We start from the raw sequence: 18,175 nt of genomic DNA, 5'->3' as shown, positions 1-18,175 counted from the left end.
TATTTCCATGTTTTTCCATCCAATACATAAGCCTTAATATTTAGTGCAGTAACAAAAAGATTTAAGGATCTACAAGTTTCCAGTGCACATCAGTTAAGATACAAATGCCTTCAAAAATAAAAGTAATTAAACAATCCTAATTAAAATGTACTTGTTCAGAAATGTTTGTGATAAAGGAGTTACCAAAACATGTCAGATCTCTGTGCATGAGTTTTAAATGACTGGTAATTTTTCATAAGTTTCTTTAAGTCACTTACATTGAAATATGCAATGAGAGTATCTGATGGTTTATCAATTGCTGAGTTCAAAATCATCATCAATTGCTGAATAGTATTCATTGCAGCTCTGAAAAATACAAAAAAAAAAAAATCCATTAATAATACAAAAGATTGGTGAATGAAGATGACATTTGTTTCAAGTCTTAAGTTCATAGGTATAGTAAGAAAGAAGTGTTAAAACATAGCACTTGATATCTATTCATGAGACAGCACAGTCTTTTTAAAGCAATGTTGCTTCATTTGAAAAAGCTGCAGATGTTCCCAGTGGATATGGCATGAGAATATTAGCAGTGTTCTCAGTCTTCTCCCTCCACAGATTTGAACTAAAAGTCATTTAAAAACAAAACCAAACAAAATTGTTAACTTCAGTCCTTTTTGCTTCCAATAGGAAGGCAGTAATTTGCTGAAATACTAATTCTGACCTACCTGCAGATACAGAAGGTAGAAAGATCATAGATAGAAAACCTTCCTAACTTGTAAAGCATTATGGATGAGGAAAAGGATATGTACATTAAATCAACTTTTCAGTGTTCCTGAGAAATGCAAATATCTCCTTACAAAGTAGAACAATTTCTTTACAGCCTAAATGAAGAGTAGACCAAAAATACATATTACATTTTATGAAATAGGATGCATTGAAGTCTTGAACAACATCTCCGTGTATTATTTTCATTTTTTACTACAGCTTTCTTGCAAAAACCAGATTCAAAAATATAAGCAATATCCACTGATTTATATCCAATGGACTAACTAGAAGTTTAGACCAGAAGCTAACTTTGTAAAGCTAAGCCAAGTAACAAAAGTAACAACAGTATTTCAGAGAAGCTATAGTTTAAAAAATAAAAATATACTTAAGACAAATGCATAAGATCTTTGTTTATTCCATATTAAGTTTCTTTGCTAGGGTGAACACATCTCTCTGAAGGACGTATTTTTCACTCTTCTCTAAAACTGAAATCCTGCTGACAAACACTTTTCATAACCTTCTGAAGGTTTGTTATTCTAAAATAAGAAAGCACAGTTTCTTCTCAAACAGTCCACATTATTCAGATGACTGAAATACAGATATGTGGGAAAATAAGAACAACAAAGGTTTTGACATATGGGACACTAAGATACGTGCTTGAGCAGAACTCAAACAGACCATATTTCCAACTTTTGGGGATATAATGGATTGTTCTGTCTTTATTATTCACACAAGTCCAGAGAACCAATCACATATCCATTACCACAAAACCTGAATTCAAGTTCTGTATTAAGTTTCTCTCTTTTCAAAAGATTACAATAATGATTTTCCTTCCACTAAATATCTGTTTGATTCTTTCAGTGGTTTTGTTACTTTCTGATTAATTTGTTATTTTAAATTTCAGCACTGTTTAGCCTCATTTTTTGACTGATGTGAGCCAAATTCAGTGAACAAAGAAAAAACATTTAGTTATTATAACTATAGTAGCTCAAAGATGCATTACTCTTTAACCTATTGCTGAAACACAGAAGTGTAAAAACACTTCTACTGAAGCTCTAGAAATGACAAGGAAAAGTATAAGGATGATTAAAAAAATTAGAATGAAATCATGCAACCCATCCTTCTGATGCGATGAACCAGTACTTGTACCCATTGGTTTCATGCTAATACAAGGAAGAACTTCTTTACTGTCAGAGTGATACAACACTGGAACGCACTGCCCTTAGAGTTGTGGAGTCTCCTTCCCTGGAGATATTCAAGACCCATCTGGATGCCTTCCCGTATGACCTCCTGCAGGGAACCTGCCTTGGCAGGGGGTTGGACCCTATGAACTCTTACAACCCCTGCAATTCTGTGATTTGCTCTACTGATTTTTTATATAAAAGACCAGACACAAATCCACTGAAGAAAATGATTAAGTTCTCACAAAATTCAGGAGGCCTAAAAGCAGGTCCTAGATGTCCAGTTCCAGAAAAAGGATGTAAAGAGAAGACAAAGTAATAAATATGGCTCTTTCATTGTAACTTTAATGAAATCAATCTACTTAATGCAAGACAAGTTAACCATAGGCCTGGGGCCCCCAGTACAGGAAGGATGTGGAGCTCTTGGAGCAGGTCCACAGGAGGACCACTAAGATGAGCAGAGGGCTGGGGCACCTCTGCTATGAGGAAAGGCTGAGGGAACTGGGCTTGTTTAGCTTGGAGAAGAGAAGGCTCTGGGGAGACCTCATTGTGGCATCACAGTACTTGAAGGGAGCGTATAAATAGGAGGGGAACGGCTGTTTATGAGAGTGGATAGTGATAGGACAAGGGGGAATGGTTTTAAACTGAGACAGGGGAGGTTTAGGTTAGATATTAGGAGAAAGTTCTTCACACAGGGTGGTGATGCACTGGAACAGGTGGAGGTTGTGGATGCCCCATCCCTGAAGGCATTCAAGGCCAGGCTGGATGTGGCTCTGGGCAGCCTGGTCAGGTGGTTGGTGACCCTGCACATAGCAGGGGGCTTGAAACGAGTTGATCATTGTGGTCCTTTTCAACACAGGCCATTCTGTGATTCTATGATTCCTAGACTTCCTATTCTGTGATGGAAGACTGGTGATCAAAGGTTTACTGCCATCTAGTGACAGTCCCATGCTTTATGAAAAACAGGTTGCCACAGCCATAGTCACTGCTGATTAACAAGCCTCCACTTGGACTTTCATAAGTAGCAGCATTTTTGGAATACACAGAGAAGTCTGGATAAAGAGAATGTGAATGTCAGCCTCACCTTGAGGTACCACGTGCAGCTCCGGGCACCACAGTATAGAAAGGGCATACATCTATTGAAAAGCATCCAAAGGAGTGCTACAAAGATAGTTTGCTCAGCCCAGAGCAGAGGAGCTGAGGGGAGGCCTGATGGCAGCTGCAGCTCCTCACAGGGAGCGGAGGGGCAGCGCTGAGCTCTGCTGTGTGTGACAGCGACAGGGCCCGAGGGAACGGCATGGATCTGTGTCAGGGGAGGGGCAGCTGGGGGTTGGGGACAGGGTCTGCACCAGAGGGCGGTGGGGATGGAACAGCCTGCCCAGAGCAGAGGACAAGGAGCTGCTGGAGATCATGGAGCATTTGGACAGCACTCTCAGACATAGGGTCTGATTGTTGAGTGATGCTCTGTGAGGCCAGGGGTTGGACTCAGTGATCCTTATAGGTCCCTTCCTACTGAGATGATCCTACGATCAGTTTGTTTAGCACATATCAAATTCTCACTGTGGAAACTTGATACTTCTGGACTTTAACAAAGATTTCCACGTTAAGAATTTAACACCATGAAAGATGTTTGGTTAATAGAGGTTTTTCTTTAAGCAAGTATAACAAAAAAACATTAGTAACAAGGTATTTGTGAAAAAAGCCTTTGTTGTCAATGATGTTCTTGTTAAACAATTCAATTCAGACAATATTTCGCAGATTTTGCATAAACGTAGGGTCCAGTTCATTCTTTCAGAAGCGCTATCAAAGTGTATTGTTTTCTTTAAAAACAAAGCAGAAGTATTTTAGGCAGTTTGAGAATGAGAGAAATTAAAACACTATGTTTACTTACGACTTTCATCTCTACAAAATGCTAAAGTGAAAGGCATTTATATGGCAAGCATGGAAAAAGAACTTCACTGTCACATTTCACTAAAGCTGACACCTCTACAACAACTGCTTGTACAAACATTTCTATGTTCACCCCCACAGCACACGACATTGCAATGGTGCAGATGATTAGTTCTTGAGCACCAAGAATTTCTAAGCACTACTGGGCAGCATCATACTAATTTACCAACAAGTGGCTTGGCACAGGGAAAAATGGTACATGCAAGTCTCTTCCTCTTTGGCTAACTGCACTCAAGCTTAGAAGTGATCCTCCCTCTCTACTCTGTCCTGATGGATGAAGCCACTTTTAGAATACCGTGTCCAGCTCTGGGCTCCCCACTTCAAAAAAGACAGGAATCTCCTAGAAGGAGTCCAGCAGAGGGCCACAAAGACGATAAAGGGCCTGGAGCATCTCCTACATGAGGAAAGGCTGAGTAACCTGGATCTGTTCAACCTGAGGAAAAGAAGACTGAGGGGAGATGTGATTTATGTTTATAAAAACCTAAAGGGAGGTGAGAGGCAAATGGATGAGGCCAGGCTCTTCTGAGAAGTGTGTAGTGATAGGATGAGGAGCAATGGCTTGAAACTTGTACACAGGAAGTTCCACACTAACATGCAGAAGAACTTGTTTATGGTAAGGGTGATGGAGCACTGGAACAGACTGCCCAGAGAGCTTGTGGAGTCTCCTTCTATGGAGATATTCAAGACCCATCTGGATGCCTACCTATGTGACCTATTGTAGGGAACCTGCTTTAACAGGGGAGTTGGACTCGATCTCTTGAGGTCCCATCCAACTCCTACAATTCTGTGATTCTTGCAGTTCTTCTCTACTGGACTGCAATCAATACCATGTTTCTGCCATATCTGTTCATTTTCCCCAACAGACCAGAATATGTCAGTACTCAGAAATGTTCATCTTCGCAAATACAAAAGGTAAGAACACTAGAAAGAAAAGACCGTGGAAGAAGAAATGCAATACATATACAGTTTAGAATAGGGAAACAAAGCCATGAAGATCTAGAGTTAGAATGAAGATGAAAAGAAAGATAATATCGCTTATAAAAGTACTAGCTTGAAAGTATAAACCTGCATTCTCACATTAACAAATATAGTGAACTATTTTACACATACCACATGCTACAGTTCAGTAAAAACTATATTTTCCAACAACTTAACCAGGAACTGAAGACTCTAGGCATTCCTAAGTATATGCTCACTACTCATTAGTAAGCAGAACTAGGATCTGTCTTATACAAACAAACAACACCTACACTCAAGGTATTTCAAGTTAGGCTAAAACCACAACACAGCTCAAGTGAAAAATTCATACCGAACAGGAGTCTGTGGAAGTACATGATTAACCTCCTCATCTGGATTATTTTTTCCTGGTGTTCTTTCCAACTGTGAGCTGTGGAAATGGAAAATAAGCTTATGAAGCATTAAAGTAACACAAGAATGTCTTCTGCAAAAAGCTTATTGATAACACAAAGAAAGGCTGTGAAACATTTTTGAAGATCTAGAATAATGTAATTTACATTGCTAAGGAAATCTCCTTTGAATAGGATGTTGGACTAGATGACCTCCAGAGTTTCCTTCAAACTTTATTCTTTTCTAGAATTCTATTTGTAACAATTTAATTTAAATGTACAGCTAAAACAGGACCTTTCCTCCTATGAGGAAAGGCTGAGGACTTGGGAGTACTCATACTAGAGGAGACTTGGGGAAATCTTAATGACCATAAATCCCTGAGGAAGGGTGCCAAGAGGCCAAAGCCAGGCTCTGTCAGCGGTACCCAGTGCCAAAACCAGAGGCCATAGGCATGAACGGGAGCATAGGAGGTTCCCTTTGAACACCAGGAGCACTTTTGTGCTATGCAGGTGACACAGCATTGGCACAGTCTGCCAGAGGCTGTGGGGTCTTGGATATCTTTCAGAGCTGCCTGGACATGGCCCTGGGCACCTGCTCTGGCTGTCCCTGCTGGAGCAGGTGGACCTAGATGGCCCTAAGAGCCTCAGCCATTTTGTAGTTCTATATTACACACAGCTTCATTGTTATCCAGTTCTAAATTAATATGTTTTTCTAGCATAGATAAAATCACACTCTTACACCATGAGCAAACATCACATGAAGTTATGGAAATGTTACGTTACCTGCAACCACTGATATTTTACAGTATGACTAAGAAAATTCAGATACACATCTATATCACTCAGCAGCACCATGAAATGTGTCCAGGCATCAGCACTCAACTGTTTTTTTCTCTTAAATTGTCAGTGGCAGACTTCTGTTCAATGAAAGCTACTATTCCCAAACAATTTCTGTGTACAGTCAGAAGTCAGAGTGGACTCAGGAGCATTCCCAGCAGGCAGCTTTCATGCATCACCAGCCAGTTTTAGGAAAGAGTTTGACAGCAAGGACCCAGCTGGCCCCAGAGCCATAACACATTCTTGGACATAACAACTAGCATGTAGCCTCCTTCTCTTTATGATTCCTCAGCTGCCACTGGACTACAGAGGCTTGCACAAGAACTGAAGTACAATTTTCATATCACTTGCTTTTTGATTATTTAATATAATGTAAAGCAAGGATAGTGACGCCAAAAATATCTTAGCTGAAGTACAAACATAAAATATCAACAGGATACAAAGATCACTTAGAGCACAGAAGGAAAAAAAAAATCCATGAATCCACACCTTCTACAAAATACAAAAGCAGTAGGTGAAAATATTACCATGCTATAACATCAGGCTGTAGAGTTTCATCACGATCCAGAAATAATCTTGCATCTATATCTTTGTTTTTGAGATAAAGCTCATCATATTGCTTTGAGAGAACGTCAACCTTGAAAAATATTTCAAAAAACATTTAATAGGAACAAATTTACTGACAATTTACTGAATAATATAATCTACTACTACCTCATTAATACAATTGAATACAATGCTGAAACTCAGAGTAACCTTGGAACCCACAAAGTCACTTTTTATACAAACAGATGAAGCGCACCCAGAGGAAAAATCATTGTTCCCATGCACAAACAAAGACAGTCTTTTATAAGAGAGAACAATCCAAGATCATAAGACATCTGAAAATACATAGCTCTTCATACTGTAAACAAGCTAAAAATATCTGGAGTAGAAGATGTAGACCTGCAAATCAAACTAATGTTTCCAAGCTTTTAAGTCTTTCCTTCCAGAAAAGAAGTGTCTCCAAGGACAAGAAATGTAAAACAAGTGTCCTTTGAACAGCTGCTAGACAATCCATTAGGCCCCCATCACTGCTGGTTTGGAGAAGAAAGCAGAGATCCAAAATCAAATCATCTTGTTCTAAGTGTAAGAAGACTTTTCTCATTACATGTTAATATTTGTATCGATGTTGTTCTTAAGTGACATACCTAATTATATAAAACCAAAACATTATTTCACATCCTACATCCTTCTTTTTTAAAATTACTTTTTTTAAAAAGTATCTTAGCCAATCAGATCCCACATTGGTATGACTTCATTTTGCAAGAAAAGTTTGTGAGGTTATTTTTTCAGTGATTAACACTAACTGAAAGTATAGAATTTTTAACTGGGGCCTGATACCACCTTCCACTTCAAGTCTGCAGGAGCACAACAGCAGGAGCAATCAGTCATCTCCATTATCTGTTCCCTAAACCTTTAAACACACTACATGATGCTGCATTTTGTCATGTTCCAGCTACAAAGACAGGTAACTGTGCATAAGAAACAAAATGAGTCATGCAGCAGTCCCAAGCTAAAACAAGCTTCAGGCATCTCCTCCACAGCTTTGCTCCTCATCCCTTCTTTTATCTTTGCCAAGCAGATTTGCACCAAATCGATGTCATGATTAGAAGTTTGATGTTATTGATACGTTGATTCTTTAGATTCCGATCACCTCTAATTCTTTCATTAGGAAAAGTTCATTATCTTTTCATTACCTTCCTAATGGCTTACATGTTCTTTTTGTCTGAAGTATTTCAGTATTCTATTAACCTCTATATACTTCAGATTCTTTCACTGCAAAAAACAACTGCTCCTATACCAAATTGCTGCACTGTGCTAACTGGAAAGAAATCTTCAGTCAAGAACACAAGTTCTCAATTCATTCATTCATTAATTCATTTGTTCATAAAGTTTGACTATGAGGCATGCAGTGAAGACAACTGAAATATTAACAGCAAGTGCCAAAAACCTTTTTTTGTTTTGGAAACAACATTAAACTTTATTAGAACCTCACTTTTGGTTTTTTTTTTTTTGTTTGTTTGTTTTTAATGAAAAACATCTCATATTATTAGCAATTGTACCAAGTAACTCAGCTATGACTGACACAGACTGAGTACCTCTGTGAAATATATCTGCATCTTCCTGCTTTGGTTTTACAACATCCATCAGACACTTAGGTGGCAGCAGAAAGATTTGTGATGCAGGACATCTTTTCAAATATCATTTTGTAGAATCTTCTATCAGCAGTCTTAGACTACTGTTTTGATACTATGCTAAGCTGTGCAGCACTGATTGGCTATTAAGCTTTACAATGATCCTTGCCTGGTAGTTCATACAGGGCTTCCAAACTATGCCTACCCACGTATAAAAGCTCATCTGACTGCTGATCTAGATGTTGATATTGATATGTTGACACGATACTGCACTGACCCTAAAATTTGTATTGAAAAAGATTTTTAGTGGGTCTTGTATTTTGTTTCCTACTCAAGATACTGTGAAACTGAACAAGAGATGCACCTGGCATACCTACTGTCACAGTTGCCTATTCTCACACTACCACAGCAACGTGAGGCACAGCTAAACCTGCTCTTTAAAGAATAATGCACGTAATTACTTTACAAGAGGTTATCTCCTAAAGCTTACTCTTGCATACAGTTGCACAGAGGTAGGTCAAACACATCTGTAGACTGACTTTAGAGATTTGACACTGTAATGGTTCTAACTTAGATTAATGGCCTCACCAACATCATGGATATTCAGATCTTATGTCATGTTTTGCTTTGAGCAAAACCATTAGCTCAATCTCAGGAAATTCACTTAGTAGATTTGAGTGTAAATATTACAAGTAGTCCGTGAATCCTGGAACCCTTCTTAAGTTACATTCCTGAAAAACAATGCATTTTTACCAAATGATTTCAGAAGAACCTATTGGAACTTTATTTAACGTGTAAAGTGAATCTTAAGCAAGCTGGCATCAAGTCAAGCACTGTTGTTAAACTATCTTAAGTTACTGCAATTACCTCTGGTAATCCATTTGAGGCTACAACACCAAGAGAATTCAAGAAAGGAATAAAGCTTGTGAAATACACATTTTTTACCTAAAAATAAGAAAAAGAACAACATTAGCAATGCATAGAGGCAGCCTGTATATCCTGCTTTCATGTTTCAAAAAAGTCAGTAAACTAACTGAGACACTGTTTTAAGAAAATAAGAATGAATAAGAATTGCCTATGTACCCCAAACTTAGTTAAATCATAGAATGGTTTGGGTTGGAAGGGACCTTTAAGATCATCTAGTTCCAACTCCCTGCTATAGGCAGGGACACCTCCCACTAGACCAAGTTGCTCAAAGCTCCATCCAGTCTGGCTTTGAATGCTTCCAGGGAGGAAGTAGCCTCTCCGGGCAACCTGTTTCAGTGTCTCACCACCCTCACAGTCAAGAATTTCTTCCTATTTAGAGAGGGTAGTCTAAATCTACCCTCTTCCAGTTTAAAGTAATTTCCCCTTGTCCTGTCATTACATGCTGTTATAAAAAGTCCCTCCCCACCTTTCCTGTAGGCCCTCTTCAGGTACTGGAAGGTCATTATAAAGGTCCCTCTGGAGCCTTCTCTGCTCTAGGCTGAACAGCCCCAGCTCTCAATCTGTCCTCATAATAGAGGTGCTCCAGCCCTCTCTGATCACCCTTGTGACCTTCCTTTGGACCCACTCCAAATGTAAGCATTTAGCATAGAATCCACTGCTGGAACTAAACTGGGAAAGAATTATCCCTTTCAGCCTCTTTCTTCTACTCATCTGCTCAGATATTCAGAACTAAGCCGTTTTCACACAGAAACAGGTTTCTCAGCAGAGAAAGAGGAGAATGAGGCCTTCAAGATTCCATGTAGAAGTAGTGCATTATCTGCAGTCATTTTCTTATTGTGAGATGCAGCTGTGAACCCCCATCAGAGCAGGCCTGCATCCACATACTAGATGTTGGATCAGTATGAAACTTCATACAACATTTTTCACAGTTAACCTTAGCAGGGAAACCCATCACCCATACCATACCAAAGGACTTAATTTTTTTAACCTACCTACTAGAGAACTGTAAAATGGCACAATACCTTCACTGCTGAACTTGAGAGAATAATTAGTAAACACAAGCAGTCTTTTAAAACCAAAATGCTTAAATTAGCACATATCCCAGCGGGGGTTTAGCAGCAAGATCCAACATATATTAAAACATAGGCATTACCTCATCTAAATTACAATCATGCTCTTTACAAAGGATTTCAATAACTTTTGTATCTGTATCAGTTTGCTTTGAAGCGCGTGCATTCCTGTTCTGACCTCTTCGTGGGGTTCGAGTTGAACCATTAACAGTCAGTGCAGTCACAGCAGACTCTGGAAAGACAGGCAGAACCATTACAAGTTTACAGCCATCTTAAGAAAAAAACCTATGCTAACTTCAGAGATTTAAATGTTTATGACTTCTCAGGCAGTCTTAAATTTTTCCCTTTTCATCTCCTCAGCTGGATAAGCAGCCTCCATTACAAACATTTCTACAAAAAAAAAAAAAAATTTTTCAACTCCTGCATCAGTATTTGAACATTTTGTTTTTCAAAGTATTCAATGTCATTTAATAGCACTTTCTGTAAGCAGCTTTGAATAAGCAGCTGTTCTGCAAAGCTAGGAAAGCCTTGTGCTTTCAGAGATGGGTAACTATTTTGTGTGTTTTTACAGAAGTGGGGAACAATGAGCTGAAAGAGTGACTTAATGCTTCTAAAGGTTAATCAAGTCAAGCAGAACTCAAGTGCTGGTGGGTACACGAGGGAGTTCTTCCCTTCTCCAAATACCCCAGCCAAACAAGTACAAAAAACAAACTTCACCTTGAAGATAGCAAAAACCCTTACTTCAAATGAAGTAAAAATGTTGATTTTCACAGAATTGTGACAAGGGTCACAATTATCATCTAGTTTCAACTCCTCGCTATGTTGACCAGGCTGCCCAGAGCCACATCCAGCCTGGCCTTGAATGCCTCCAGGGATGAGGCATCACAACCTCCTTGGGCAACCTGTTCCAGTGAAAATGGCCTCAATATCATCAGCTTGAAATATCCAAATTATATTAACATATGTTAATACAATTACCTGCTTTAAAATTTATACTCTTTATGAGCAAGCTGTTCTCAATTGTAACTACATTTGCATTTGACAACTGTTCCACGAGAAATTCTGACAAATGACACTGCTCTGGTGGTTGCATCTTAATCCCCACACTCTCAGTATCACAAAGCTTGACACTGTTTAGCATAATGTGAAGCCTCTTGAATAATAGCAAAATACCTGCTAAAGGAATGAAGCACTTTGTGACAGTTTGAACAATACCTGTGCCTATAACACAGCACAAGTGAGAAACTTCAACACTTTACAATATAACACCTTACAGCAATACAATGCACACAGCCTGCTTTTTAAATAATGAAGTGCTAGTCTTCACATTTTCCCTATGGGTATTTAGCTGTAAAACAACAGAAGAGCAGGAAGATTAAGGCTATAAATTCCAATAACTCATTCAAATCCAACACCAGGTAAACCTCTGTAATATCAAAAAATTGTTTTCTACTTACTAGGGCTGCAAATACTTTAGAATATCAAATCCACAGCTTGTGGAAGAAGTTACTCAACAAAAAACGGATTTCTATTGCTCCAAGTGAAGAGTAAATGCTTACTTTCTTTGACTTTTGATTGAGATTTCTCATGCTTTATGTACAAAAATTGAATGTACAACAGTTTTTGTTGAGTGGGAGTTCTACAGGTAAGATCCATTACACTTTTGCATAAAATGAGGAAGAAACAGGTTCTAATAGAAAGTGAATGCATTCAAAAAGTTATCTACTTTTTGCCCTACCATTTTGAGCTACAATTGCAATCATTTTTTCTAGTCCATCACGTATTTTTTTTAACATTGTATAGTCCAGTACCTTGCACACTATAGCTGTCATCATATTGCTATGAATCAGTGCGGTAAGAACCACAGCACCATCTTCTCTTTTCGTAATTCAAAGCAAACTTTGTAGTAGTACTCAATCCTCATAGTCCACCCAGAACATAAATTATTTTACTAAGCCAAGATTACTCTTCTCACAAGCTTCTGAACAACTCAAATGGAAAGGGGACATAGCAAAGACAGCAGAATTGAAGTACGTTAAATACACTGCCACCTTAAAATAACGTAATTCAAATCCATTATCATCTAAATTGAATTAAAATACTAAAAAAGAATCAATTTTAATATGCTTTGGCAGTTTTATATTAACTGCAAACGTTAGCAAGACTCCAATGGAAATTTAACCCATTTATTTTCTACTTTGATTTAATAAACAAAAAACTCAAAACCTTACTGTATGGTTCCTTGAGCATAGCAGGAGGTGACAGTTTGATAAAATAATCTAAGACGCACAGCAACAACTGGAAAGAAATCACTAGGTCATCTTCCATTTGCAACACTTTACCTGCAAACATTTAAGAAGTTGAAGATGATGTGAGATACTCAACTTTAAAAACGTTCTCTGAAAAATTAAGATTTGCAAGTTTATTTAATAAAATACACTACGATTAGTAATGAAAACATCCTGCAAGATGTCAGTGTTCTTTAAAGCTCTCAGTAGTCCTTCCTGATTCATTTTTCATTTTGCTACAGTGGAGTAGCTGTGTAGACTCGATCTACATTATCCTCACTTTTTATGACCTTAAAACTTTACTTTTTTGAACATTTAGCAGCTTTCACATAAATAAGCTCCTAGGATACAGTAAAGAGAGATTCAAAACACGCTGACTGTACTTTCAGTCCTTCCATTGTGTAGGGAGTTGTTTGTAAATTATAAAGATATTAGCATGAAGAATACTTTAAGAACTACATTATTCCAGTTGTTCCCAGTGTACAACTTGTGTGCCAGAGAAGACCTACAGAGCCATTTCAAGATTTCTTACATTCCCATAAAAAGTTTGAAAAGCCAAGAGTAATTCAGAACAGCTACAGATCACTACCTGTGTTCTAATCTGAATTAACAAGCACCACCCAAAGGCCTCCAGGGACTTAAATTATACTTGCTGGTCCACTTCAGTCTGTCTTACGATTCTCAGTGAAATGACAGGGTAGAAAAACTTTATGGTTTCTGGATTATGCCTATGTTTGGAGAAGTCCAGTTAAAAAGATCCACCATCTCTGCTACTGAAATTGGCTTAGGATCAGCTGAGAAAAACAGATCTGGAGCAGGAAGCAGTTATGGAAGCAGCACGACGCACTCCTTATCACAGGAGCAGTACAAGAAAGGACTTCCTGTATTACCAAAGCCAAGTTTCATCACTCAGTTTTAACTAAGACTTCAGCCTCTTCAAGGAAGAATCACAGTATTTGAAGTACTTAATTTCTGAGACTTAGTTTAAAAAGATCTGCCAGTCTTTTGAGGTAGTCAGCCATATACTAATACAGGCAAACTATAAAGCATATCTCCAGCGCAGAACAGTTCCAAGTAAAAAACTCATTGAAATATTTATAGAAGCTATTTATAGAACGGCAGCAGTACTAGCTAAAAGAATAGCTGAACTGCATAGAAAGAAATATGACTGAGTAATTAGAAAAGCCACGTAGTCAGAAAATGCTGGATCTATACAATGGCTATTTGTAGAAGTGATGCTATTTCCCACACTGTACATGTAAAACAAACTCAGTTCAACAACATTCATTTAAATAAATGGTTTTTAATCAAAACTCACCTTTTGCCAGCAAAAAAGTAATCCAGTAATTTTTTAGGACTAACACAGAACTGAGTTCAGCAGAAATCCTGTAAGTTGGCACATAAAGATTCCACATTAAGAGCTCTGTAAAACAAAGCTGTAATTTTCTACAAACATGCTTCAGTCCGTGGAGCAATTCAAACAGCATGTGACGTTCCCCATATAGTTACACTTATTACTTATTTCATTCTGTTCCCTACATAATTAAGACTATACATATAAAAAAAAATATTAAGTCCTCTGTAAAGGCATTCAAGAATTTGGCAACATCTGCATCATCCTTGGAAAAGAAAGTGAATATGGATTATTCACTTAAGTGTTAGCAGCAGTTTTTCTCTTGTATCCTTGACTAATGCCCTATTCTCAAGCCACAGAATGAACTCAGTCTCATTAGGGAGTTGCTAAGGCATGTGTTCATCCATGCATTTGTTGCTATGATCAGGAAGCTCACTCTCCAAATGTTTCCACCATGCTGAGACACCCACTACTGGGTGGCAATCCTTCATGCAGGAAGTGATCAACTACATAGATATCACTTCTGCAGCTTTCATCATCTCAGTACAGAAAGGACACTGAGGTGTTGGAGTAGGTCAAAGAAGGGCAACAAGGCTGGGAAAGAGCTTGAAGAATGTGTCCTACAAGGAGAGACTGAAGGAACTGAGGCTCTTCAGTCTGGGGGAAAAGAAGGCTGAGGGGAGACCTTATTGCTCTCTTCCAATATCTGAAAGGTGACTGCAGTGAGAGTGGGACTGGCCTCTTCTCACTGCTGACAGGACGAAGCAAAATGGCCTTAAGTTGTACCAGGGTAAGTTTAGGTTGGATATCAGAAAAAACATCTTCACAGAAAGGGTTGTTAAGCACTGGAATAGGCTCCCCAGGGAGGTGGTTGAGTCACAATGCCTGGATCTTTAAAAACCATTTGGATGTGGTGCTTAAGGACATGATGTAGCAGAGAGTTGTTAGGGTAGTATGGTCAGGTTGTGGTTGGACTCGGTGATCTTTAAGGTCTTTTCCAACCTGAGCGATTCTATGATTCTATCTCACTGAAATCCAGAGCCCTCACTAAATCTAAATTAAAAACCACATACTATAATTTTACATCAATTTTAATGAGTTAGAAGACAAAACACTGATATCTTATCTTGACAAATACAATTTGGAAATTCAAACTTACTCACTACTGGGTTGTTCCAGATAAATAAGGCCACAAGTCCTAGAAAATAAAAATTCAGTATTATTTTTAAGCACTTCTATGAAAGGAAACTATATGATACCTTTTATTTCAGTGCAGTAAGAAAATATCAAAAACATTATAGAATTTTATTTATTTATTTTAATTGAAACTCTTGGAAAAAACATTAACAGACCCAACCAAAGCTCTTCCAGAGCTGAAGTAACATTATTGCAAAAGAGCTTATGTCCAAGCTTGAACAGCAGAACAATTTTAATTTGGTGTAATAACATTTGTTACTATTTCATTCCAGAAAGAATGGATGTGTGTACATTGTTACTCAGTAGCTTGTAAAACTCAGTAAAGCATGTGCCACAGCTGTGCACACTGCTCTGTATAAAGGCAAAGGCATTTTAAAACCTTAACTTTTACCAGAGTGTCACTGCAAGCCTTGTGACAGTTGATGTATAAATACATCATTTCCAAAAAAAAAAAAAAAGAAACTTTGTTCAAAAACAAAATATGAACAGAACACAAATTTCAAATCCTTCTTGTTAAAATACTCTTATTGCAATTCAACTGCAGCAGTGTAAAAACAACAGGAAAAAAAAAAGAGCATTTTTAAACACAAAGCTTTTTAATGCTAGGTTCAAACTCTGTATGCGTAAGTTTGGCTATATTTTAACATGCCTGCATAGTTTGCCTCTAGATGCCTTCCCTCAGTGATGCATTGGACAAAATGAAGTTTTGAAAAAATAAACTAGTTTTCATTTATTTATTCACTTTTTCAAGAGCAAGAGGAGGGACAGAAAAACAAGACGCCTATGTTAATAAGCAATGATGCTTTTATAGCTTAGGAAAGACTTACAATGGGTAAAAACTAAATATTTACAACTTGCATGGAACTGATCAGCTTTAAGTCAACTATAAACTCTACAAAAATACTGTGATATTACCAAGTTAATAATAATAGCCTTGGAAAAGAATAATTTAAATCACATTTGTGAATTGTTTCTACGTTGTAGTGACCCTCTCAGTGGTCATTTAGGGCATATTTGAGAGCCTCTTCATGGTCAAGGAGAGAAAAGTGACTTTTAGCTCAAACTCATGCGAGTGAAAAATACTACACTATTCCGAAGTAATGGGACCCACGATGCAAGTATTTTTTTTTAATGATGCTTCATCGATGTTTAATAATATGAAACAGTTTTTTACTGGTATGCACAATATAGAGTTTCATGGACGAGACAAATTGCCTCAGAGCATACCAGGCAGTAGCCTGTTAAAGGAACAAAAATAGACTTTTCATCATCTCTGACTTCAAATCAAAGCACAGAGCAGCTACTCATCAACTTGGAGCAACAGGATCCCAAAAGAAGTTTCACCTGAGAATCTCCTGATTTTTAAATGATACAAACAAAGCTCTTTGCAGGCTGACATAAGCAAATTCAATTTACCCCCATTTAAAAGAAAAGAACATCCCTCAATTTTGACTATATGGTCAACCAAACCACTTAGGAAGGTTTGACTTGATTACAGGGTTGTATCTGCAGCACCCCTAGACTGGAATAAACTGTCTTCAGTTCCAAATCCGGGAGACAGAAAATCTTATTTATTCTCACCCGCTTTTTTCTCCACCTTTCCAAAGCCCTTTAGAAAGAATTCTAAGGAGTTGGGAGGGTAGGTGTGGCAAAAATGGAAAGTCCATTAAATAAGAAATGTTAGATCATAAAACAATCCTTCTTATACTTGTAAAAAGCAAACATTCATCATACTGTTCTTACTTCTGCTCATACTACAACAATGGGAATGTTTAACAGAGCACTGGAATAGTTAGGGAATAGAATATAAGATGTGTTTATTCAGTGCATGTAAACAGTTCCATTTAGCTGATCTGTAAAAGCAAACAATTGAAATGGGCACTCCTCATACACAATTAGAAAAATACAAAACTCTAAACGCTGATACACCAAGAACTCATCATTTTGAAATGAAAAAATGTACACTACCTTTCAAACTTGTGATACAGTGCAAGTAAGACATCATATTTCTTTTTCAGCCTTGATACAGTGCTATCAACTTTAGTGCTTACAGTATCCATGTTAACATCCACCTCTTTGAGAAACTGAAAAAATGTGCACACACTGAAAAACAAAGATAATAGGTCACATCACTCTGAAAATGACTATTCTGAAATAGCTCCACTGAAAAAAAAAAATCACCATAGAACAGTACTTTACTTCACTAGACTTCAAGGTATTTTCACTAACACTAGCAGTGACTGAAAACCTGAAATACACAACACTGATATCTTGACTCCTATCCTGACTAAGAGTTCTACATCTAGAATATTTTTACTAGTCTAAGAACATGAACCATAGCTCCATCCATACTAAAGACAGCCTCAGGAATTAAAATAGCAATAAATGCATTGATTTACATGGAATTTCATGTCTTACAATGAGTATTTGGGGGGCGAGGGTAAGGATGCTGCTGCTTGTTGGAAATACTACTGCACAGGGGATCAAAGCTTTCCCAGTGAACATGTAATACTACAGCCATCAAGAAAGCTTTCTGCTCATAATTAAAATGAGCAGATAGATAAAAATGAAGGTGGAGGAAGCTATCAAATGTTTTGATCCTGCATAAAAATACTGTATTATAAGGGGGGTTTGGTTTCTTTGTTTTCATAAAGAAAAGTAGTTTCTTTAGAAATTCTTTTACCACAGAATAAAGCAAACATTCACATCTATTCGTGGCTCCACAGGGCGAGATGACCGCTATAAATCTCTGCCAGATTGCCCTTATAAGTGCTGAAAAGCCCAGAGCTAGCAAGCAATTGAGTATTGCTAAAATCAAAGTCATCAGAGTAATAGCTTATTTTCTGAAGCCCCAAGGGAAGAAGTCTCCTTCAGACTGCAGAACACATTGGTTGGGTGAATGCATTCTGTGCTCAAGTGGAACGCACTGAACATCGCTGCACAAATGCAATTACATTTCATGGAAGCAGAAGCACTTCTAAGTCAGTCAAGACTGAAGAGATTAAGTCAAAACACAAGACTTAACCACTGTGCTGGGAGAGACTACATGACGTAAAAGAGGCATAGGGAAGTCTATCCCCAAATGATGACTGGCAATCAGTGAA

At 37.8% G+C, this 18,175-nt stretch overlaps 1 protein-coding gene across 1 annotated transcript in view; it reads right to left on the bottom strand.

Moving 5' to 3' along the window:
• The window catches only part of RB1 (RB transcriptional corepressor 1), a 77,530-nt gene that overhangs the window by 50,715 nt on the left and 8,640 nt on the right, over positions 1-18,175 (bottom strand). Inside the window, 9 exon segments of the mRNA XM_085215856.1 lie at positions 258-345; positions 5,185-5,262; positions 6,586-6,695; positions 9,103-9,180; positions 10,316-10,464; positions 12,464-12,574; positions 13,839-13,906; positions 15,034-15,072; positions 17,040-17,174. Of these exon segments, the coding sequence (XP_085071982.1) occupies positions 258-345; positions 5,185-5,262; positions 6,586-6,695; positions 9,103-9,180; positions 10,316-10,464; positions 12,464-12,574; positions 13,839-13,906; positions 15,034-15,072; positions 17,040-17,174 (856 nt within the window).

This window comes from Meleagris gallopavo, chromosome 1, assembly GCF_905368555.1.
Source record: "Meleagris gallopavo chromosome 1, MGAL_WU_HG_1.1, whole genome shotgun sequence".
Classification (NCBI taxonomy): domain Eukaryota; kingdom Metazoa; phylum Chordata; class Aves; order Galliformes; family Phasianidae; genus Meleagris; species Meleagris gallopavo.
The sequence above is the reverse complement of the archived record's forward strand: the minus strand, read 5'-3'. Positions and strand labels throughout refer to the sequence as shown.